At 39.0% G+C, this 25,971-nt stretch overlaps 1 protein-coding gene across 1 annotated transcript in view; it reads right to left on the bottom strand.

Moving 5' to 3' along the window:
* Positions 1-16,981: 16,981 nt before the first annotated feature.
* Positions 16,982-25,971, bottom strand: part of LOC138167147 (zinc finger protein 420-like) — a 28,328-nt gene continuing 19,338 nt past the window's right edge. The window contains exons 6-7 of the mRNA XM_069095841.1: positions 25,739-25,825; positions 16,982-20,291 (exon numbers count right to left, since the gene is read on the bottom strand). Coding sequence (XP_068951942.1) covers positions 18,112-20,291; positions 25,739-25,825 — 2,267 coding nt within the window. The 3' untranslated portion in view covers positions 16,982-18,111. The remainder of the gene's footprint in view (positions 20,292-25,738; positions 25,826-25,971) is intronic.

Raw genomic sequence — 25,971 nt, 5'->3', positions numbered from 1 at the left:
GTAGGGCACTTCAGTCAGGCTGCGAGAAGCCCGTGCATGCCCCTCACCTCACTCCACGATCCCCGCAACTCTCCGTCTCTACGCTCCTCTTTAGGAAGACTGGAAGGTTCTGGTTCTCCTGCAACCTCGTTCTGGGGGAAAGTAGGGGAGGCGGTGCGGGTAAGGGGGGAGGAGAAGAGGCGGTGGGAGATGGACGAGAGAGCTGAGGCTTAGAGGAAATGAAGGCTTCTGGGAAGCAGAGGCGAGCCGAAGAGCATCCCGGGGATAAGAGGCTCCAAAGTACGGACAACAAGCCTTGCTTCTGGATTAATTGATTGGTCAGTTGGAATTTAAATTGGCATGAAGACGGATAGTAACATGAAATCAGTCTGGAAAGGTAAATTGGAGTCAAAGTGTTACAAGTTTTAAGGGTCAGGATGAGCTCCGATTTTATTCTAGGAATAATAGTGAACCACTTAAGATTTGCAAGCAGAAAATTGAATTCCACCTTAGAAAAATAGTATTGACACCTGTGGAGGACATGATTGGCAAAGAAAGAAGGGGAATAGCACTGTACTAAGCTAATATAAGAACACTCAGTTCTGCCTATTCATCACCCTACAAATTCCCTAATATTTCATTACTTCAAGGAATTTCAGGGTTGAAAGGGACTTCAACATTTGCCATGTAGTCCAGCACACACTTTGAATCTGCTCTACAACATACATAGGCAACTGGCAAGCAGGAAACATTTACTGTCGGTCAATTTCTTAACTATTTAATAATTCAGAATTTAATAATTTATTGATGTCTGTCAATCGCTATTCCCCAGCTGTGTTGGGGATAGAAATATAAGCAAAAAGAATGAGAATCCTTGCCCCCAAGGAGCTTATATTCTAATGGAAGTAGACTTAGGATCATGGACTTCAGAGCCAGGAGGGAGTTGAGACCTTCATTTTACAAAGGAGCTAAAAGGCTTAGATTGAGTAACTTTCTCAGAGTCACACAGCTGGTAAGTGTTTTGATTTGAAGTTGGATTTTCCTTATTTCAAGTCCAACACAACCACTGAACCACACTGCCTCTTAAATACAGGGTGTCCTAAAAGATTATCTCATTTGATCCTCACAATGACCCTCAGGTGTAGGTGTGGCAAAGATTATTCTACCCATTTTACAGATGGTGAAGCTAAGGCCCAAACAGATGAAGTTACTTTGCTATAGTCTCAAAAGCAATTGCAGAGCTCAATTCAATTGAGCTCCTGCGGAAACTAATTAAGTTAGAATAGAAACAATATGGAGCTAGGAAATGTTGAATATTGATTCCTAGTTCATAAACCCTGGTACTGACTCTTCTCTGATACCCAAGTCAGGAACTTCCATCTCCAGTTCTAGGTGCTCACCTTCAGTGTAATTTCAGTTTAACAAACAGCTGGGTGGTGCAATGAATAGAGCACAAAACCTGGAATCAGGAAGACCCAAGATTGAATCCCACCTCAAACACTCACTAGCTATTGTGAACCTGGGCAAGTCATTTACTCTTTCTGCCACAGGTTCTTCATCTGTAAAAAGGGCATCATAACACCTACCTTGCAAGGCTGTTGTGAGAATCAAATGAAATAATGTTTATAAAGCACTTTGTAAACCTTAAAATGCTCTATAAATGCGAGTTATTATTATTAAACACTGTATGCTGGGATAGTTAAAAGAATTGATGACAGGGCATATACCTTCATTGACTTCAAAGTCTAATGGGGGATAAATGCAAATACAAGTAACTCTAATGTATACTGTATGAAAATTGTACAAGAGAGTTGAAAAGAACTATAGGAGTACTAAAATTGAGATTCAGAAAGGTTGCAAGAGAAACTGTATGAAGACTTGTATGAATTGGTACAGAATGAAGTGAGCAGAACCAAGAGAATAATTTATACAATAAAAATTGTAATAATAACATTTTAAAAGACCAATAACTTTAAAAGACTTTAGAACTCTAATCCACACAATGAAAAACCACCAGTCAAGTGGACTAAAGATGAAATATACTGTGGGTGTTGGGAGGGAAACAAGCCTTGCCTTCATAATGAGAGAGGAAGAACTTCCTTCCATGGGGTCAGGTGCTGGACTCAAGAGTCCTACTCCCTAAGCCCATGTCAGCAGTTCATGAGCTAATGGGAAGTACCAGATATCCAGTCTAGGTCTGTTACCAACGTAACCAAGTGGTTTGTTGGGATTCTGACAAGAATGGATGATTCTAAGAGTCATTACAGTGCACTGATAATTAACACTAACAGAGGCTGATGGTGAATGTGAATAAAGACCAGAGGCCAGTGACACAAAGTAATTATGCAGTCAAAAGACAATTATGATTGCTCCAAGGACTAGGGATTTGATTAGGATTTTTATAAAGTTCTTAAAGGCATTCCTCCCAGACTATCTGGATTGTGATGGAGCTTGCAGGATAAATGAAGGACAATCCAATGTTCTAAACTTGGACCATTTTAATGGTTATGGCCTTATGCCAAGAAGCATAGTAGGGGATAGTGTTGCTTCTAGGGATACACAGGGAAAACCAAGGCATGGGAGTTGAGCAAACCATCTAGCAAATTTTCACAGTAAATTAAAATGTACACAAGTCAAAATTACCAGATGGACCCCAAGTTACAAAATAAGTCTATGGACTATCCAAGGATCACACAGCATTGCCTATTTCCACTATACCACTCTACTTCTTATAAAGAGGTGACAGACTCAAGATGCAGAATGAGACAGTACATTTTTGGACATGTCCAATGTTGGAATTTGTTTTGCTAGACTATGTATTTTTGTTACAAAGCTTCTGTTTTTCTTTTCTCTTTACTGGGGGCATTGCAGTGTTTAGGGTTATGTTCCAAGATAAGGGCAGAGAGGTTCAGAATTCCCGTAAAATGAAAACTTGACACTCTAGATTGATGCTTCAGCAAGTAGTTATTGACAGAGTGGGGTCAGAGGAGGATGTAGGGAACTTGGGGCTGGAGTCTGGGGGAGAGAGCCAGCAACCTCAAGGAAGTAAGTGACAAAGACAGAAACAGCCACTGTTATGTGTTCATATTCACAGGGAGGGGGTGAAGGCATGTTCGATGCCAAGCCATCCACCTCCCTGGGAATAGCCCTGATTTCCCAGAAGTCTCCTTAGAAGTACCAGAAGTTCAAGCCACCTACAAAAAGGTGATTTCAGTAGAGCTAAGAATACCCAAGCCCCTCTCAAGGAGTAGCTACAAACATGCCAAGCACATTCCTTAAACAATTCCTTAAAAGGTGGATTTACCAGAACTAGGGAAAGGGCGCAGGCAGATGGCAGGGACACATAATTCCACAAATCGTCAAGAGGTTCAAGATCTCTAATAGCAGTATCATAACACGGGAACTGAGCTTACTGAGGATAGTGTGGTATGGCAGATCACACTGCAAGTAGATACCAGGGAAAAGTGGCTTAACAGGACCCAGGTCCACATTGTCATCTGCCTACTGGACTTCTCCAACCAACTGTCCTGTAGGCATTTTATGTCCATAAAAGAACTTAATGTCTTTTCCTGCAAGTTCTTCCTAACTTTTCTGTTTCTGTCAAGGGTATTATCATTCCTTAGAGACACTGTGGTTTGCAACCTCAGTCATGATCAGCTCCTGCCTTCTCCCTTATCCCCCACATCCAACCTTTAGCAAGTTTTGTTGATTCTACCTCCAAAATCTCTGCATCCAACTTCTCTCCATTCAGATGGCCAGTACCTTAGTTCAGGCCCTTAGTGCCTCTTTCTTGGACTATTGCAACAGCCTCCTACTTGTTCTCCCTATGTTAAACCTCACCCCTCTCCAAGACATTCTCCACACAGCTACCACAATGATTTTCCTAAAGCAGGAGTCTGCACATGCATATGCCACTCCTTGCTTGAAAAGCCCCAATGGCACCATACTACCTCTAGGAGGCAATATTAAACCCTACTTTAAGACCCTTAAGTTGAGCCTTAGCCTATTTGTCCAGATTTACACATTATTCCTCTTCACAGATCTTTCAGTCCAGCCAAACTGTTGTTGTTTCTTCCACACAATATTCCTCTCCTGAATGCCTAGAATGCCCTCCTTCCTCACCTTTTCCTCTCAGAATCCTTAGTTTCTCCAATTACCTATTGAATGTTCCAAAATGTATCTTCCATGAGATCTCAAACTCAGCATATCCAAAACTGAATTTATTATATTTCCCAAGAAAACCTTTCCCCATTTGGTATTTCCCTTTTTTCTGTTGAGGACACTATCATTCTTCTAGTCATCTAGGCTCAGAATCTCACATTATATTCCACTGCACAGTCTTCCTCTACTCAAACATCCACAACAGTTGCCAAATCTTGTCATTTCTATTTCTACAGTATCTTTCACATCTGTCCCCTTTGCATCTCTCATGGAGCCACCACCCTGATTCATATCCTTATCACCTCTTCCCTGGACAGTTACAATAACCACCAAATTGCTACAAATTGTTCTCCTATGTAATCCATCCTCCACTCAGCTGCTTTAAAGATCTAACCATGACTGGGCAGCTAGGTGGCCAGTAAATAGAGCACTGACCCTGGAGTCAGGAGGACCTGAGTTCAAATCTGACCTCAGACACTTAACACAAAAACTAGCCATGTGACCTTGGGCAAGTCACTGAACTCCAATTGCCTTGCCTTCCCCCCCTCCAAAAAAAAAAAGAATTCTAAAATTCTTCCAAACTATTTTAACCCAGTAGTTCATCTTCCCCTCTGCCTATACTACACATGCTATACTACACACTTCGACACCAACTTGCCTGGTTTTAAAGCCATTAATGTTCATGTTCTTGTTCTCTCCCTCTCCCTACCACCCTCTCCCCCCCCCACTCAATTCCCAATTTGGCCATAATTAGAAACACAGATATGAAATCATATCCTTTGAAAGCTTTAAAATTTTGGCAGAAAAGTTCTCACTCTTTTCTCCCTTTCTCCTTTAGCCAATCAGGCCAAGGGGTGACACTGACCAGGTGACTGCAAAGATGATTGTGTCCTTGACAGAAGGAGATGGAACAATGACTGGGAAATGCCATGTGCTCTGCTAAAGTTCCCTTTTCTCCATCTAGAACAGCTACCCCCCCTACCAGGTCTGGTCCCTCCAAAGACCATCTTACCATTGTAATCAAGGAAGATAAATATTTCCTAGTCAAATTTCAATGAACACTTTTACATAATTAGTAGTACTGAAAATATAGTATCATGATTCAGTAAGTATGGCCAATATACTTCTTTCTACATACCTTTGTGAGGTCTCTTTTTCAACTGTGACAGCCATTAAAACAAGTATAAACTGAATTTAGAACCAGACCTTTAAATCACTATCACAAAATGTTAAACCAAGATTTTCAAGCACAACGACGCATATTCAATCAAGATTTTATACTGCTGATAAATTTAAGATTATTTTATCTTTATTGTTCATGTTTTATAATATATACAATATAGTAATACAGTAATACATGTATAGAATTTATAAATGTAGCTATATTGTGGAATACTCGACATTTCTTAGTGATGTGTGTTGAAAATTATCTAATTTATTTATTTAAATGTACGTGTTTAAAAAGTTTGGAATCTACTTCTCTAGAGAAACACATAGATTAGAAAAGGATAATTCATTATGGGATATTGTCTTAATGGTCGTTTTCTTTAAGAACTACCATCTCCTTTTTTTTAGGGGGCATAGTGGGGAAGAAGCAATCAGGGTCAAGTAACTTACCCAAGATCACACAACTAGTAAGCTTCAAGTATCTGATGTGAGATTTGAAATTAGGTCCTCTGGACTCCAGGGGCAGCACTCTCCTTTTGCTCCTCTTCACTTAATTGACCTGGAAGACAAAGCGGGGTGACCAGGTGCCCAGAAGAGGACGCTGGGGATCCGAAGGTGCTGGGAAGACGACACCTGGTCGCGCAGGAGCCTGGAAGCCGCTGGGGCACACAGCAGCTCTGGAAGACTTGGCGCTGGGGAGAATTTCAAGGTGTGTACTGACCAATCACTGGTTTTGCTCTCTGCAAGTTGCCGCTTACGTAGTACCTAATCATTGGCTGCCTGGTGTCCCTTTAAAGACTGAGGCTTTACCTGAGGTCTCTGCTGCACGACCTGTCTGTGAGACAGTAACTCCTCAGCCTGCCATGTTCGGATCAGCCAACCTGGTGTAAAATAAAGGGTCTAATTCTAAAAAAAAAAAAAAAAAGATGAGCAAACAGAGGAAGGGCAATCAGACCATAGAATCCTATTTTGGGGACAAGAAGGATCAAAGCATAGAATTTGAAGAAAAACACAAAGTCAGAACTCCTACATCAAAAGCTTCCAAGAAGACAGTGGTAGGCGGTCACTGTGCCGCCATACCCCACCACTCTGGAGGGAGGGGAGGGGCCTGAGGTCCTGCCAGCGCTGCCTCGAGGGCGGGCAGGCAGAAGGGCTGACCAGCAAAGGGTGACACCCGCGGGGTGTTGAGGACTGGACCGAAAAGGCCAGTGCGGGTGGACTGCAAAAGGCGGCACCCATAGGTTTCACGGACTGGAACTCAATTGCGGACCCACAAACGGCGGCACCCGAGGGGTGGTGTGGACTGGACCACAAAGGCTGGCTGCAAAAAGGGCGGCACCCGCTGGGCGTACCAGACCCGCAAAGGGCAGCATGCCACACCTGCAGGGCTGTGGACCCCCGGCCATGGGCGGACCTGGGGCCAGCCGCTCTCACAGGTGAAGTCAGCCAGGAAAACAGTTCCAGGAGAGATAATCTGAGGATCATAGGCCTATCAGAAAATCATGATGAAAAAATAAGCCTGGACAACATCTTCAAAAGCTCAAAACTGCTTTGAGATACTAGACCCAGATGGTAATATAGAAAACAAGAGTATCCCAAATTGAAAAGCCCTCGAAATGTGAGCAGCCACTGTGGTTCCTTTTTTTTTTTTTTTCATTTTCCAAATGCTTTATTAAATTCTGATTTATATCATTCGTTTCCGCCAGATTTTGAGTTACAATTTTTCTCCCCGTTTTTCCCCTGCCCACAGCCCCAAAATAGCAGTACCACAGGATGTCCCCTCCTCCAATCTGCTCTCTCCCATATCTTCTCCCATACCCATTTCTGCTTTTCCAGTATTGCATGGTGGATCTCTATGCCCCAGAGCCTGTATATCTTATTTCCCAATTATATGTAAAATAGTATTAATAATAGTATATATAATAATAATATATATAAATATATATATTTAAACATTTGATTTTAAGACTTTGAATTCCAGATTCATTCCCTTCCTCCCTTTTCACCCACCTTTACTGGGAAGATAAGCAGTTCAGTAAGTGTAGCTAATGCAAAACATTTCCATAGTGGATGTATTGTAAAAGACTGACTATATTTCCCTCCCTTCTATCCCACCTCCCACTTGTTCTATTCTCTACTTTGATCCTGTCCCTTTTCAAAAGTGGGTGCTTCCAACTTCCCTCCCCCGCAGCCTGCCCTCCCTTCTATCATCCCCCCTCTCATCTCCTTCCCCCCTACTCTCCTGTAAGGTGAGATGCCCTATTTATTGTGTATTTCATTCCCTCCCCTATAAAATGACATAGTAAGGAGGGTGGAGCCAAGATGGCAGCATAGAAGCAGGAAGGCTCTGGGAGCTCTCCCCATAACCACCTCAAATACCTATAAAATATTAATCTAAACAAACTTTAGAGCTGCAGAATCCACAAAGTGACAGGGTGAAACAAAACTTCCGCTGAAGGCAACCTGATAGGCACACAGGAAGGATCCATCACAGCTTGCTGGGAGCCAAGCCCAGCCCTTCATGAGTCTGTGGTTTTAGCCCCAGGGCTGCCACCATCTGCAGCTGCAGCAGACTTTGGGAAAGTAGGTCACCAGCAGCTGTGGCAGTTTCCAGAATTATCAGCCCATAAATGCTGAAGATAAAGTGAGAGATCAGTGTGGTACTCTGTTGGAACTGGGGCTAGAAGTGGTAGAGGTGTGGCGGTCCTGCAGCTGCCTCCACATGGCTGCTTCAGAGCTCCTGGCTTGCAGATCGTAGGGGGACCAAGCAGCCATTCAGAGGGTAATCGCTCTTGCTTTAACCTGCCTGGATCTGGATCGAGGTCTTGGGTGGTGGTCCTGAGGTGTGTGACCAGTGAGCCAGAGTTTGTGGGGGCTGAAGAGATGGCCACCTCCTAATAGCTCTGGAAGCTGTGAAAACCCCAGCAATTTGAGACAAAGCTCTCCCCTCTGGAAGCAGAGTGTCAGAGAGCTCAAAACTCAAGTAATTAAGTGGCAACATGAGCAAGCAAAGGAAACAAAGCAAGTACAACAATCCAACTTTGGATTCCTTTATGGGGGACAAAAAGGATCAAAGCATGGAATGGGAGGAAGACAATGAAGTCAGAACTCCTGCACCAAAAGCTTCTAAGAAAAATATGAACTGCTTACAGGCCATGGAGGAGCTCAAGAAGGATTTTGAAAATCAAGTAAGAGAAGTGGAGGAAAAATTGGGAAGAGAAATGAGAATGATACAAGAAAACCATGAAAACAGAGTCAACAGCCTGACTGAAGAAAATAATACCTTAAAAAATAGATAAACTCCAATAGAAAAAGAGGCCCAAAAAGTCAATGAGGAGAAGAATGCCTTAAAAAGCTGAATTTGTCTGATGGAAAAAGAATTTCAAAAGCTCACTGAAGAGAATTCCTTCAGAATTAGACTGGAGCAAATGGAAGCTAATGACTTTATGAGAAATAAAAATATTATTAAACAGATCCAAACAAATTAAAAAGTAGAAGACAATGTGAAATATCTCACTGGAAAAACCACTGACCTGGAAAATAGATCCAGGAGAGATAATTAAAAAATTATTGGACTACCTGAAAGCCATGATCCACAAAAGAACCTAGAAATCATTCTTCAAGAAATTCTCAAGGAAAATTGCCCTGATGTTTTAGAACCAGAGGGCAAAATAGAGGTTGAAAGGATCCACCAATAACCTCCTGAAAAAGATCCCAAAAAGAAAACTCCAAGGAATATTATAGCCAGGTTCCAGAGTTCCCAGATCAAGGAGAAAATATTACAAGCAGCCAGGAAGAAACAATTTGAATATTGTGGAAACATAATCAGGATAACACAGGATCTGGCAGCTTCTACACTGAGGGATAGGAGGGCTTAGAATATGATATTCCAGAGATCAGAGGAGCTGGGATTAAAACCAAGAATCACCTACCCCACAAAACTGAGTATCATGTTTCAGGGGAAAATATGGTCATTCAGTGAAATAGAGGACTTTCAAACATTCTTGATGAAAAAACCAAAGTCGAAGAAAAAATTTGACGTTCAAATATAAGAGGCAAGAAAAGCATGAGAAGGTAAACAGGGAAAAGAAATCATAAGGAACTTATCAAAGTTGAACTGTTTACATTCCTACATAGAAAAATGATAATTGTAACTTAGGAAACTTTTCTCAGTATGAGGATAGTTGAAGGGAATATAAATGTGTGTGTGTGTCTGTGCCATACATATATATGTCTATATAGGAGGGTATATGTGCATATGAACACATATGTGAGTATGTGTTTATGTGTGTACAGGTATACATAGACAGAGGGCACAGGACCAATTGAATAGGAAGGGATGATACTTAAAAGGTGAAATTTAGAGGTGAGACAGGAATATAATGACAGGATATGGGGAGAGACAGAATGGGGTAAATTATCTCATATAGAAGAGGCAGGGGAAAACTGTTACAACGGAGGGGAAGAACAGGAAGGCAAAAGGGAATGGGTCAACCTTATTCTCATTGAATTAGGCTTAAGGAGGGGATGACATATATATTAAATGGATATCTTGCCCTATAGGAAAGTATGGGGGAAGGTGATAAGAGGGGGGATGATAAAGGGGAGGGCAGGTTGGGTAGGGAGGGAAGTTAGAAGCACATACTTTTGAAAAGGGACAGGATCAAAGTAGAGAATAGAACAAGTGGGGGGCAGGATATGATGGAGGGACATATAGTCAGTCTTTCACAATATATCCTCTATGGAAATGTTTTGCATAACTACACATACACAACCTATATTGAATTGCTTATCTTCCCAGTAAGGGTGGGTGATGAGGGATGAAGGGAAATAATCTGGATTTCAAAGTTGTAAAATAAAATGTTTAAAATAAAAAATTATTATTATTATTATTTACATGCAACTGGAAATGAGATATACAGGCACTGGGGTATGGAGATCCATCTTGCCCTACCAGAAAGTGGTAGAGGGGATGGGTGAGGATATAGGAGAGAACAGATTGGGGGAGGGGATATACAGTGGGATCACTGCTTTGGGATGGTGGGTAGGGGAAAAATGGGTACAAAATTTGTAACTCAAAATCTTATCGAAATGAATGATGTAAACTAAAAATAAACATAAAATGACATAGAAAGAACAATGGCTACAAAACTATTCCCTCATAAGCCTGAGCTACACTCTTCCACAAGTACAGTGACCAGAGGAAGAATTGGCCCAAATGTAGAATACAGTGGTAGTGAGGAATATTCGAGGGAACATGTAGCCCAGGCAGCTTATGCCTCTTGTATTACTGTTAAGACTTGGATATCCTTTCTTTCATCATGGAGTTCTCATGAAATTTCTCCTCCGAACAGATTGCAACACAAGGCGAGGTCTTAGGGCCTGCTGACCTCAGAAAGATTAAGTAATTTGCTTAATTCTACAAAGATTACTTGGTGGAACTAAGATTCACACCCAGGTCTTCTGACTCTCTTAGTGCTCTGTTCACTGTACCAGCTGTGATGGTCACATTAATACCAGTATGATTTATTTTAGAAATTGCTGCTTCTGTCTACTGCAGGCTTGATTAACTCTTCTTAGTATGAAGTTCCTTCTCTGTATGTATTGCAAAATACCTGTCATCTTTCAGTAACTTCTTAAGCTGCTTTTCAGTCCATATTCATGTGCTACTACCAGTTCAGTGGTCAGGAAGGACAGGGAGTGCTAACAATCCCCATTATACACATTGCTTGGAACTAGGGTTGCCTCACAATTAAATAAGAGTCTTTTGCAGGTTAGAGGTACCAGGTTAAAATGCAGTATTTTAACCCCATTTCCTTTTAGAAAAAAAATCTACATAATGCCCTCGAATGCCTTTCCACTTTTACTTTGGTACAAGGTGTTTTTTCATCTTCCATGCCTAAAAACTTGGAAAACATATGTTTAGTATTTAGTTATATAAACTTTATTTTGTTTTACTCAGTAATTGGTTTCCTATATTACCAAGTTGGATAAAAGGAAATTTGGCTCACATTATATTTTTGATATGTTTGATACAAACTCAACATATTTATTACTTTTTTCTTTATTTTTCTTATGGTATCAGGTGACATTCATATGTATTTTTTTATAGTGAATAAGCAGAGAAAAGTTGCAGTGGTTCAGCCAGAAAAATAGTAAGTAACACCTTATTATTTCTGGTAATTATAATTTGGACTTTCATTTTATAGAAAAAAACAATTTCAGAGGAGATATACCTTCTATATATTCTCTTCTCAAATACAAATGATTTGTAAACATAAAACTTTATTTCAGCATATGACAGATTATCTTCTTATCTTGAAAGTATATCCTTTCTTTTGAATAGTTCATGCAGTCCCAATATTTGAATTAGAATTTTAATTTATTTGTAGAAAAATGGAGGTGGGAATGGGTAGCATGCTAGGTTTTGCTGGTAAAGAATGAGAAATATCATTCAGGTATATGCTTGACAATACCAAATGGGGGAGTTCATATTTGATTCTTAAAGTAATAAGGAGTTACAGGAGTTTAGGGAGGGGAGGTGGAGGTGTGACATGGTCAGATCTGTGCTTTTAGAAAATTGTTTTGGCAGTTAAACTGAGGATAGATTATAGCAGAGAGAACAGGCTGTTGCAATAGTCTAGGTGTAAGGTGAGGTCCTATACTACCAAGAGGGGTGGTTGTATGATGAAAAGGAAATGTTCATATTCAGAAACTATTGTGGAGGTAGAAATGACAAGACTTGCCAACAAATTGGATGTGTGGGGTGAGAGTGAAATAATTGAGGATCATATGGACATTGTAAGCCTAGTAACAGGTTGTCATACCCTCAATAGTTCTAGGGAGGTTGGAAATAAAGGAGGGTTTGAGAGGGAAAGTGAGTGAATTCTGTTTTAGCCATGTTGAATTTGGTATGCCTGGAGAGAAATTAGGGCTAGATATATAGATCTGAGAGTCATCTGTAGATAGAAATAATAATTAAAACCTATGGGAGCTGATATCACCAGGCAAGATGGTATAGAGGAAGAAGAAAGGATCCAGTCTGATATTTGGTGGACACCAACTATTAGTGGGTGTTAACGGGATAAAGATCCAGCAGAGGAAACTGAGAAAGAATGGTCAGTTGGGAAGAGGACCAAGAAAGAGCATTGTTGCCAAAATTCAGAGGAGTGCATATCTAGGAAAAGATGTACATGAACAGTTTCAGGTTGTATAGAGTTCAAGAAAGATGAAAACTGAGAAAAGGCTATTAGATTGGGCAGTTGAGAGGTAACTTTGGAGAGGGCAGTTTCAGTTGAATGATGAGTTTGTAAGCTAGAATCAAGTGAGGAGAGGAAGTGGAGGTAGAGTGGAGATTGTTTTACAGGGTTTTGGTAAGATGTAGAGAGAGATATAGGACGGTAGCTATCAGGGATGGTTGGATCAGGTAAGTTATGGGTTTTTTTTTCTTTTAAAAGGATGGGTTTGTATGCAGCAGGGAAGGAACCAGTAGACAGGAAGAGTCTGAAGATTAAAGGGAGAGTGGGGATAATACTGGGTGTAATCTCTCAGCAAATAGCCTCAATTTTTTGGTAAAGTATTTTGTCAGGCCCTTGGGACAAGGGGAGAAGGTGCTATGGAAGAATCAAGAAGGGATAAAATGTTTCGATACAGTTGCTGTGGTGAGTGGGATAGTGAATCCACTAGGAAATCCATAAGGATTGCCTTGCTGCACTGAGGGCCCAGCTAAGTTTATGTAACAAAATTTTAATTGATCTAGGCCACACAGTTTCATGATTTTTTCTAGCTCTGTTGAGGGGCACACATATAGGAACAATGGAGACAGACAGTGGAAGTAATTCAAGGTTAGGGTTTGGTAAAATTATGAGTGATTGGACAAGGGGTTAGGTGTTCGAAGCAATAGTACTTGTTCTTCTCCAGGAAAAGGCCAAAACCCAACATTTATGTAGTGCTTACTACATACTAGACACTGTACTAAGTGGTGTACTGGCACTTTCCAAATATTATCTTATTTTATCCTAACAACCACCATGGGAGGTAAGTGCTATTATTTTCTCCACTTTACAGTTGAGGAACCTGACGCAAACAGATGTTAAGTGACTTGCCCAGGGTCACACAGCTAGTAAGTGTCTGAGGCCAGATTTACTCTTTGGTATTCTTGACTCCAGGTTGGGTAAGTTACTTAACCTTCTGGCTCAGTTTCTTCATCTATAAAACAAAAATAATAAAAATCTACCTCCCAGGGTTATTGTGAGGATAAAATGAGATGATATTGGTGAAGCATGTTGCAAATCTTAAAGCACTATGTAAATTCTAGCATTTGTTATCACTGCCATTATGGTATATTGCTCTATAGGTAAATTGAATACTAATGAGAACATTGATCTTCTTGGTTATCAAGATTAAACCAAATCTATAGTGAGAATATGTTCAGAAAAGAGAAAATATTCAGCTTGCCATGAGCGGAGTAATTATTGTGGTATTCATAGTAGTATTATCTTTATTAATTTTTTCTAAGTTTAAACATCTCTAAGCAAATTAGCCATTGCAAAGAAAATGGATGTTCCTTGTGGTTTGCTTCTTTAGATTTTCTTTGTTTTTTAAAAGTCACAAAGTCTGATAACATATATTACTCCATTGAAAATGAAGATTACTTTAAAAATGCAGACTAATCACAAGACCTTTATTCAAATTGTTCATCAACCTACCAGGCCCTGTTCTTCTATTTTCGTAACCATGCATTTAAAAAAAAATCATTCACAAGCATTTGTATCTTTATAGATTTAGAAATCCAGTACCTTCATCCTCTTATTAATTTTAACTACATGGAGTTACAGATTTTTCCTTATCTTGAAGATTCTTCATTCAGACTAAAAGGACCAGAAAACAACAACCACAGAAAGTTGGTTTTTCTTTGTTTTCTCATCTCAGAATCATACCTTCAAGGATGGTTCATGAAAATCTGAAGAACCAGGAGCAAATCCGCCAGACTTGGGTATGAATGTGGACAACCTCTGTTTTTCCAACCCCTGGACCAGGTCTTTGTAGAACATGAGAATTGGTTTTATTGATTTCTTAAAGGAGTCAAACCATAAACGTACTTCAGCTCTCCTCATGATCATCCCTAGGTTAGTTTATATTTTCACTCAGATAATCCCTTACCCCATATCCTTGGTATAGGACCAAGAATGCAGATTTTGTGGTATGTTATTGGCCATAAGAGTATAACTGTTAGGCTGATTTGGGTTCAGCACAAAGGTATTATTTAATATTCTTCATGTCATCTTGGGTAGACCACTTGACCTTTTAAAAGGCAAGGCAGTACTCTTAACTAGAGTGAATTTGAAAAACATGATGAAATTTTTTTAAGGCTAAAATAACATTAATAAGAGATTTGTGAACTATTGTTTCCTTAATCAAAAGTTTCTGTTTATTTTTTTTTATAAAAATGAAGCTAAATTATCTGATTCTTGGTGATGTAGTAGCTTTATTTTTTTTAACAGCAGTAGTTACCATTATCTTAAAGAAGGAAAAGTTTTGTGCTAGGTGATGATTGAAAGAAATCTCAGCTTTACTATAACCAAATTTTGCTTAGAATAAAAGTTCATATTCTCATTGGTGAAATTTAATTTGTATGATTTATTGGATGGAGTTTGTCAAATCTTTATTCCTTTGATATTATCTAAATAATAGGATTCAAGGTTGCTGCTTCAGTAGATTCACATAACACAGTAAAGTGGGTATGTAGAAAGCTGTACTGCCCAGAGGATACCTAGCTCTACAGAACTGATGGGAGTAGTCAGTAATTGGGTTGGTATTAACTTGGATAAATGTCTCTAATGGAATACCCCAGAATCTTCTGTGGAATAAAAGCTTGCCAGATTTGCAGATGACACAAAGCTAGAAGGGATAACTAATACACCAGATAAAAGTCAAGATCCAGAAGATTCTGACAAATTAAAATGTTGATTTCAGTCTCACAAGAAGATATTTAGTGGGCATCAGTGTGTTGGAATACTAACAATCAAATGAGCTTCATAAGTTGTGATGGGAGGACATGTGAGACAGTAGTGTCCATAAGTAACAGCAATGACTAGTATAAATCAGCACTTTAGCATGGCAACTAAAAACATGAATTTGATTCTAAGTTGTATAAAGTGTCCAGAATGAGGAAGATAATAATCCTACTATACATGCTTGCCCTGATCAGAACATATTTAGATTGCTGTCTTCAATTCCAGGCAACACGTTATAGGAAGTTAGAGGGAAAGGTTCCTGGCATGGGGAAGGGTCTTGAATCTTGCTATAAGAATATTTGAAGAATTGGGGATGTTTGGCCTCAATAAGAGAAGGCCCCAGTGGGAAAGGGGTTAGAGACAAGATAACTATCTTAAAGTATTTGAAAGGCTGTCATATGGAGGATGTGCCAGATTGGTGATCTAAACACTAGAGGCTTGCCCAGGAACAATGGATTGGCATTGTAGAGAGACCGACTTAGTGCTGATATTCTGACCTCCACTTTCCACAAGAATGAGCTGCCTCAGGAAATGATACTAAATGTGTACTAAAAGGACCAGAACAACCACCACAGAAAGCATAGGATGATATACTTGGTTTGTGGGAAAGGAGATTCCTGCTCAACTGTAAACTGGTTTCCATGGTCTCCTAGGGGCATTCTTTCTCTGAGATATAGGATTCCTGAAGGTTTCCACCCTGTGTTTGAATTTCTTATGTATTTGGGGAACCTATGCCAATTAACACTTAGCACAGTGACTGGCACATTGGAGGCACTTAAAATGTGTGACTTGACTAATATAATAAGATCTATTTGTCAGAAAGTGAGAAACCATTCAAATCAAGCCATGTCTGTCACAGTTAAGATATTAAGGGGAAGTCTGGAGGTAGCAGTGTGGGAAATGATTAATAATAAATGATTCCCTCTCCAAGACCAGATTGTTGTTTTTAGTGGTGGTGGTAATGAACTAGGGTGCAACCAATGCTAGAAATGATGGCAAGGGATTGCAGTGGCTTCTGGAAAGTAGTTAGGTCTCCAAGGGCTTGAAGATAGTTACATCACACAACAGCTTACTTATTTTGAGATCAAGAGAAGTCTAAGAGGGCTCAGGGATGCAGTTACATCCCATATATAGTCTTTTCAGGTCAAACAGCCTTACATGGAAGGAGACAGAAACCCTAAGATGTGGTTTAGCAGAGTTTTAACACTTCCAAGGAATTTTTTTGCACATCCTTATACCCTCCTATAAAACAAAAAATTTTTAAAGGGGGTGTAAAATGTCTGTTACTAGAATAGAAGTTGCACCAATGTTTTGATTGCTTAATATGCATGCTACTGGGAATTTAGCTTTCATGTAATATATGAAAAAAATTTTTCCTATTTATTTATAATATATTTATTTATATTTCCTATATTATTTCCTATTTATTTTAATTTCCTGAATTTCCTATTATGTTTCTGATTAGTTCCCCCTACCCTAATTTTTTACTACTATATATACTTCATTCACATGTTATATGTGCATTTAAACCTCATTGGCAAATAACTGGTATGTAAGAGATGGTTATGGAAAATCTGTGACAAGGCAAAGGAAAAAGAGGTGTTTCTAGGACCAAAAAAAAGAAAGTGGAAGACTCTTGAAAAGAAATAAAAAATGGATTCTGTTTACAAATTTAATTTTAATAAATGCTAATCTTCAATGATAATACAGTGAAAATATATCAATTGAAAATAATCATTTCATACAACTGGCCCATATAAGAATACAAACTTTGTTAGCACTATGTTCTAATTCCCTCAAATGACTCAGATGGGAAGGCCTGAACCTGTCCAAGGAAACAGCATTCCGTAGTAATTTCTTAAGTCAAAACTACAAAGAACAACATTGTAAGATTGAAGATAAATGCTAACAATGAAATTACTTTTAAAAAGGCACCAGGTGGGGCAAGGGTCAGAGTGAATAAGAATACCAAGCCAAAGGGAGGAAGGTGGTGGTACACATTAAACCGAGTCTTTAAATATTAAATTATGTTTCTGATGAGCAAAAAAAATAGGGCCAAAGTATCAATAAGAGACAGGGTCACCCTCTCATGCACATCTCAAGCCCACTCCCCCCATACCCCCCTGCCAAATCTCACAACTCCATACAAATTCAGACTTCTCTTCAGGCCAAAAAAAAATATTGTTTGTAGAGAAACCAATTCAATCCCCTCTCCATTGAGTCCCCTCTCAGATTAAGAAACAACTCTTTCCTTCTTGCCCGAACACTCCATATACCCCCACACGTTGTCCCACTCTCCAGCCTTTCCCCCACCCTTGGATTTTGTAATTCCTTGTACTGACCCATATATCACTTATAAGCACTAGTGAGTTTTCAGATATCCTCCAAGTGTGAAAAGTGCAATAGAGAAGTAATTAGATAGTAAAAAAGATTGCCTTTACAAAGTCTAAGTGACTCGACCAGTATTACACAGCTAGTGTCAAAAGGGGAGGCTGGAAGACAAATCTTCCTGATGCTAGTTATATTAGCTCTCATGATTTCCTTCAACTAAAAACAAGCTTAAAATCTCTCCCCTAATTTTTACAAACATTGCTTTTGGGAGAAGTTCCCCGATATATGTAGAAAATTCTTGAGCCTGGCCATGAGTGTGATGGAAATTGCCCTTCAGGAAAGAAAATCAATCATCAGTACTCCCTTCCCAGAATCACCAATGACACAGCTGAGATCTCCTTAAAAGTTGTCTTTTGTAGCAATGGCTATAAGAACTACAAAATCCTTACTTCATAATTTACTCTGCAAAGTGGCTTTTCTGGTGTCGAGATAAGTTTGAGCTCCATCTGAACTTCTTCTCACATTTATTACATCTATAGGGTCTCTCTCGGGTGTGAAATCTATCATGCATAAGAAGCTGGGATTTTTTAGGAAAGGCTTTCTCACACATGTTACATTTATAGACTTTCTCTCTAATATGGAACTTCTGATGTGAGGTAAGACTTGAGTTCTGAAAGAAAGTTTTCGTACTATCATTTTCATAGGGTTTCTCCCTGGTATGTAGTTTCTGATGTAAGTTAAGGACTGAGGCACAGCTGAAGGACTGCCCACATTTATTACATTTATAAGGTTTATCATGACCACGTCTTTGTTGATGCTCAATAAGTCTGGTATTCCTATTGAAGGTTTTGCCACCCTGCTGATCTTTAAAGAGTTTCTCTCCACTATGACTCATCTGGTGATCAACTAGTCTGTTTTTTTGGCTGAAGACTTTACCACATTCTTGACATTTATAATGTCTCATCCTAGTGTGACTTCTCTGATGTTGAGTGAAGTTTGATTTCCACCTGAAGCCTTTCCCACAGACACTGCATTTATAAGGTTGTTCTCCAGTATGAAGTCTCTGATGCATAATAAGTGATGACTTTTGAGGAAAGATTTTTCCACATTGATTACATTCATAGCAATTTTTCACGATGTAATTTTTCTGATGAGCTTTAAAGTTATGAGTCCTCTGATGTACAATAAGGTATGGCTTGCAACTGAAAGTCTTTCCACATTGATTGCACTTATAGGGTTTCTCTCCAGTGTGAATTCTCTGGTGATCAATAAGGGTTCTCTTCCGAGTGAAAGCTTTCCCACATTCATGACACACATGAGACTTCTTTTCAGTATGGATTTTCTGGTGTTGAACATCAGATCCATGATGAAAAATTCTCCTTTGCTCACTACCTTCATCACAGTCCTCCTCAGTATGGCTTTTTTGATGTCGAGCAAAGCCTGAACCCCACCTAAAGTCTTTCCCACAAATGTTGCATTTATAAGGCTTCTTTTGGTTATGAGTCCTCTCATGAAGAAAAAGGTACGACTTACGATTAAAGGCTTTCCCACACTCACTACATTCATAGGGTCTCTCCCCAGTGTGAATTCTCTCATGCTCAACAAGGCTCCTGTTTCTTGTAAAAGTTTTCCCACAGTCTTTACATCTATAGGGTTTCTCCCCAGTATGAATTCTCTGATGATCATTAAGGGTTTTGTTTCTTGTAAAAGTTTTCCCACACTCTTTGCATTTATAGGGTTTCTCCCCAGTGTGAATTCTCTGATGATCAAGAAGGGTTCTGTTTCTTGTAAAAGTTTTCCCACATTCTTTGCACTTATAGCATTTCTCCCCACTATGAACTTTCCTATGTTTATTAAATGCAGAGATGTGCCTGAAAGTTCTACTGTATCTATTACTTATGCATTGTTTCTTCCCAAAGTGACCTTGTTGATGAATAATGTACTGGGAAATTCTAGTGAAATCTTTTCCACATTCTTGGCATTTATAGAGTTTCGGTCCAGTATGAATTCTTCTATGTCGAGCAAAGTTTGAGCTCCACCTGAAGGTCTTCCCACACTCTTTACATTTATATGGTCTCTCCCGTGTATGAAGTCTTTGGTGGTGTTCGAGATGTGAGCGATGATAGAAGGATTTGTCACAATCTTTGCATTTGTAGGGCATATGTTCACCTTTTATTCTCTGAGCTTGATCAAGTCCTAAAGTATGACTGAGTGCTTTCCCAACCTCACTGTGTTTGAAGGATTTTTCTCCACTATGAGTTTTTTGATGTTGAAAAAGATCTGAACTATGTCTAAAGTATTCGCTACACTCAACACATTTGTAGGTTTTCTTTAGTGTGGGAACTCTTTGATGACTAACAAGGTTTGAGCTTAAATGTCTCTCAAAATTCTCATCTGTCTCCCCTTTTACATCCTTGACTGCCATGTACTTGAAATCTCTCTCCTTTCTCTTCACTATCTCTAGAGCTGAATTTTCCCCCTGCCTCTCCTTCTTGTTCTTTCGTTCATAAGACTCTTCAAAATGACGCTGCTTAGGAACACTGGTCTGGAGACCTTCCAGAGATGATGATTGAGAATCTTCTTTAGCAATTTCCTGATTTACCATCAACTTCTCGTCCTCATTATGGGGTTCACCACCTAGCATAAAAAGAAATTCAAAAATTGTCACATACTCTAATAAGCAATGGAAAAAGTATCAACTGATACAAAAACGTTCTGAGTGTGCACAGCTTTTCTTCTTTTGTGTGTGTGAGGGGGCGGGGGAGGCAGGGGGAAGTATGGACTTATGGTTTTATTGGCTTAAGGAACTCCTGGTGAAGAAACTCCCTCTACCAATGCAGATCAGCAACTGTTTTGTGTGAAATCACTTGCCAGTGTGTGTCAGAGGGAGGACTTGAACCCAGATCTTCCTAAAACCAAGACTAGCTTCTCTGGCTTTTAGATAATATAAAAAAAAAAAAGAGCTTAACAATATGGGCAACAGATAATAGAAAACATGGAAAGGTATCAAAGAACAAACAGGAAGTTTTAGCTGTAAGTCTTATGAAAAGGTCCTTGGGGTGTAGTAGCTAATCAGATGGTGACATCTTTTTTCATGTCCTTTCCATTAAGAAAGCCATTTTAGTTTCTGATGTTGAATTATTTGACAGTGTCAGGGACTTAAGTGATGAGTGCTGTTTTTTTCTATTTTTTGAGTCTCCAGTCGTAGCAGCTGAGGAGGCAGGAGCTCCAGCCCCTGCAAAGAAAGCTGCCAGGTCTCATTTCCATTAGATTATCTTGCCTAAGCTATTCTGTAAATGACTGTACATTCACTTGGAATTTATGGTCATTTAGGATGATTAGATTGAAAGCTCCTTGAGGGCAGCTAGGACTGCCTTTTGCCTCCTTTTGTATCCCCAGAACTTAGTGTAGTGCCTGGCACATAGTAGTCTCTTAATATTGATTGGATTGAACTGAATGTAAGATGTGGATTAAATCTCATTTTTTTTACCATACTGGTATAAACTTTTTCCAACAGTTTTTTTGAATGATAATTTCCCTTCCGAAATGTTTGTCCTTTAGTACCTTTCCATGTTTTATATTATATTACTCATATTGTCAAGCTCTCTTTTTAAAAATTATTATTTCTCTCATGTTGTTGCAATAACAGTTAACAACAAAAAGTTTAATCACATAAAATTTCTCATTGTCATCTCAAGGAGATGTCACAGTCAGTACAGACAGACTACAACTTTCTTTAACTTTCTACCTACTCATCTCACTCTCATTTGTTTAAACTCTTTCCCTTCAATGGAATTTGATTAATAACTCCCTTTAAATCTACACCTGTCTTTTTCTTTTATATTCTGATCCAACACTCCTCATATCCCAGACTATCTATAAAACTAATCTTCATTCCACTGAAAATTTCTGCTACAATTTAGCATAAATCTTTAATACAGAATACCAATTAACTATAAAAACCTTTTGGGGTTTTAGAAAGACTTTATAGTTTACCTAGGCAATTTGGTTGTTATATCATTTAGAAGGAGAAAATAAAGCAGTAACACCAAAACATTCTTCTAAATTAATTTTTACTTACTCTTTAGTTGCTCTCTAATTTAAACAAGTTTCTTTCTATATATGGAAAAAGTTCAATAATAAGCACTTCTTAAGCACCAGATAAATGTAAACTGCAAACTGCAACCCTTTTCATTAATGAAATAAACATCTTCTCTTACATTAAAACAATAAATCTGTCACTCTCCAAGGAAAGAAACAAAAGGTCTAAGTGCTGTTCCCTTGTAACTTTCACAAAGTCTTATTCTTGTTTTTTTTTAAAAACAAACTCTGTTACCTCAAAACTCAATAAAATATTTCAGCATTTATAAAAATGTTCAAACCACATTTTGGAAATTCACAGTAGAAAAACTGTACTTAAGTCACAAATTTAGTCTCTAATCTGCAGACTGAGAACAGAGATTCCCTCTTATCTGTGTCTCTTGTCTGCCTTCTAACTTGACCGAGGTTAGAAAGGCAGAGAGAAGGTAAGAGAGTGAGGGATTTTTTTTCTAAAGAATGTTTTTATTATTTTTCTCAATTACACGTAAAAACAATTTTAAAATCTTTTTTTTTTTAATTTTTGAGTTCCAAATTATCTCCCTCCCTGCCAGCACCCTCCTTGAGAAGATAAGCTTTTTGATATAGGTTATACATGTGCAGTCATGTAAAACATAATTCCATATTAGGCATGTTGCAAAAGAAAATACAGACCATCCCTCCAAAAAAAAGAAAGAAAAGAAAAAGTAAAAAAAAAGTATTGTTCAATCTACAGTGAGACTCTCAGCTGTTTCTCTGGAGGATAGCATCTTTCATCGCAAGCCCTTCAGCTGTCTTGGATCACTGTATTGCTGAGAATAGCTAAGTCATCATCACACAATAATTGCTGTTACCCGTGTACAATGATCACCTGGTTCTACTCACTTCACTTTGCATCAGTTTATATAAGTATTCCCAGGTTTTTCTGAAACCGTCTTGCTCATCACTTCTCATAGATAACAATAGTATTCCAACACAATCATATACCACAACTTGTTTAGCCATTCCCCAATTAATGGCATCCCTTCAATTTCTAATTTTTTTGCCACCACAAAAAGAGCTGCTATAAATATTTTTGCATATATAGGACCTTTTCCTATTTCTTTGTTCTCTTTGGGATACAATCCTAGTAGTGGTACTGCTGGGTCAAAGATATGCTGAGTTTTATAGTCCTTTGGGCATAGTTCCAAATTGCTCTCCAAAATGGTTGGAACAGTTCACAACTTCAATAGTGCATTAGTTTCCCAGTTTTCCCACAATCCCCCCAATATCTGTCAACTTCCTTTTTTTGTCATATTAGCCAATTTGATAGATGTGAAGTGGTACCTTACAGTTTTTTAATTTGCATTTCCCTAATCAACAGTGATTATGGGCATTTTTTCATATGACTAGATAGCTTTGATTTCTTTTTCTGAAAAGAAGTATCTTCTGCCTATTCACATCCTCTGACCATTGTACCAAATGGGGAGTGACTTGTATTCTTATAAATTTGACTCTCTATATACTTGAAAAATGAGGCTTTTATGAGAGAAACTTGCTCTAAAAAAACTTTATTTTGCTTTCCTACTTTTACTCTTGACTATATTGGTTTTGTTTATGCAAAAACTTTTTAATAATTAAAATTATCTGTTTTACATCCCACAATGCTCTATCTCGTTTAGTTATAAATTCTTCCCTTTTTCACAGTTCTAACAGGATAAACTATTCCTTGCTCTCCTGATTTTCTTATGGTATCATCCTTTGTATGGCAAAAAAAATGTACCCATTTTGACTTTTTTCTTGGTATAGTGTGAGATGTTGGTCTATACCTAGTGTCTGCCATACTGTTTTCCAGTTTCCCAAGCAATTTTTGTCAAATACTGAGATCTTTTTCCCAAAACCTGGGTTTTTAGATTACAAAGGTCATTTACTACCATGTTTGCTGTTGTTCAGCCATTTCAGTCATGTCTGACTCTTCTAGACCCCATTTGAGGTTTTCTTGGCAAAGATACTGGAGTGGTTTGCCATTTCCTTCTCCCAGCTCATTTTACAGATGAGGAAACTGAGGCAAACAGGGTTAAGTGACTTTCCCAGGTTCACACACCTAGAGTCTTAGGTCAGATTTGAACTCAGGAAGATGAGTCTTCCTCACTCCAGACCTTGTGCTCTATTCATTAGCAGCCCCTTACTATTGTGTATTGTATACCTAATCTATTCCACTCTATTTCTTAGCCAGTACTACTAGACTGTTCTGATGCCTACCAGAGACTTTCTAAAGAAAAATTTCTACTCTTCCTCCTTTGGCTGAGCTGGTCTCAGAAAAAGGCTAGTCTACAAGACGTAAGTAATAGGACAACTCAGACACACAGCATTTGCTGGCTAGGATTTTATCATTGCTCACTGAAAAGTTTAGTGTGCACAATTTTCTAAAAGCAATCTCAAAGCTTTTAATTTGCACACTAATCAAAAGTGTCAAAAACTTCTCTCGTAGTTTTAGGCCACATTTCATGTAATCCAATTCTTGGTCACTTCTGGCTGAACTGGGAGCTTCCACTGGTTCCAAGCTTTAAAAAGTTTTTCCAAGGAGTAACCCATCAGTCAGCTGCTACTACTGGAATCCACTTTCCCTTATAGAGATTTCTCTATTAGTATGGAGGTTCACCTATTCCCTTCAAGGACTTCCCAAAGATAGCCTTCCCCACCAAAGACAGAGGAGAAATCTGACCTTCAGGACAGTTTCTCACAAAAAAGTCCCTCAGTTAAAATACAGCAGAGTGCTCCCAGAGGGTTCCTCAGAGAGTCCCTGGAGGCTGAGGGCCTCTCTCATTCTTGCTATGGTCACCACCTGATGCAACTAAATTGAGAAACTACATCTGAGCACAGTGATTTAATGCCAAAGGCATGCAGTCTGCAAGCAAAACAGGTCTAATTCCTCAGTAAGCAAAAAGACCACAAGGTAGAACTTACAAGACTTCTTATAGTTTAGGGAAGTAAAAAAAAACACAAATAGAGAGGAAAATGTAGGCAGGATGTAGGATCAAGTCATCTAACTTGTACTGGTGGAAAGGAGGATGAGAGTGTCTTCCTTGTTGCTAGGGGATGCTGATTGGTTGTGCCCATCTGATACTTCCAAGGATGGCTACTGGTACAGAGATAACAGATTTCCTGATATCCACCTGTATCCTGGCAAGGAAAGCTAGTGGTGCACAGAAAACAGGTTTGACATAAAGATAGCAAAGTGATTTTTAGGAACTTTTTTGAACTTAACTCAGAGACAAAGAAACATGACTTAAGCAGCTATACAAAATATTAGTGGAGACAGAATGAAATTAATTCCAAAGAGAATCTATTTGATTTTCTCAATTTCTCAGGAATAGAGTTTGAGGATAATCATCCTCATGGAATATGAGAAAGCCGAGGATTAAAGAGTGGAAATTTACTTCCTTAACCAAAGTCACATACTAGTGAGTGACAATGAAAAGATTTGACCTCAGGGCTTCTGGAACTTGGAGGCAGACTAAGAGGACCCACTACTCTCAAGTAAGAGCTAAAAATATGATCCAGGCCTTGATTACCATCCAAACAGGTAACAACTAATGAAGAAGGTACCAAGTTCCATCTTCTGCTGAGGGCTGGGGAACCATGCTTACTTTGGTGATAATACTCACACTCAACTACCACAAGAGTGGGAACCTCAAGGCTCTCTTCAGTGGTGTTCAATTAATGTTCCTGAAGTATAAATCCTCCAATTTTCCAGCCTCCAATGACTTCAACACAACAAATAATAACAGTAATAATTCTTATTTCTAGAGAACTTTGGAAACCTTAACAGTACTTTGCCCACAACAATCCAGGTAAGGCAGACAGTATAAATATCAATTGAGAGATGAAGAAACCAAGCTTCAAAGGGAATGATTTACCCAGGTTCAGAGGCCAAAGCCAGTGTTCTTTTTACCATGCCACAATGCCTCAGGGGCAAAAGAGCAGGGTCAGTAAGAGGAATAAATCAAAGGGTTTTCCCTTCTTACCTGAATAAGTGTTTCTCAGATCTTCTTGAAGGTCCCAGGAGGCTTGCTCCAGCATGGAAATCACAGCAGGTTTGGGAAATGGACATGCTGCTCAAAGGGAAGGGAATGAAAGAGGATCAAGAAGGGAACTGCATCACTCTGTCCCAGAGCTCCATATCAACCCAATGCCTTGAGGAAGGAAGACAATACTCAGGAAGCCTATGGGAGAAATGTATCAAGGGAGATGAAGGGGA

The sequence above is a fragment of the Petaurus breviceps genome, unplaced genomic scaffold (assembly GCF_028583685.1).
Source record: "Petaurus breviceps papuanus isolate PSGF00001 unplaced genomic scaffold, PetGlider_PUasm1.0 227, whole genome shotgun sequence".
NCBI lineage: Eukaryota > Metazoa > Chordata > Mammalia > Diprotodontia > Petauridae > Petaurus > Petaurus breviceps.
Note: the sequence above shows the minus strand (reverse complement) of the source record. Positions and strands in the feature narration are given on the sequence as shown.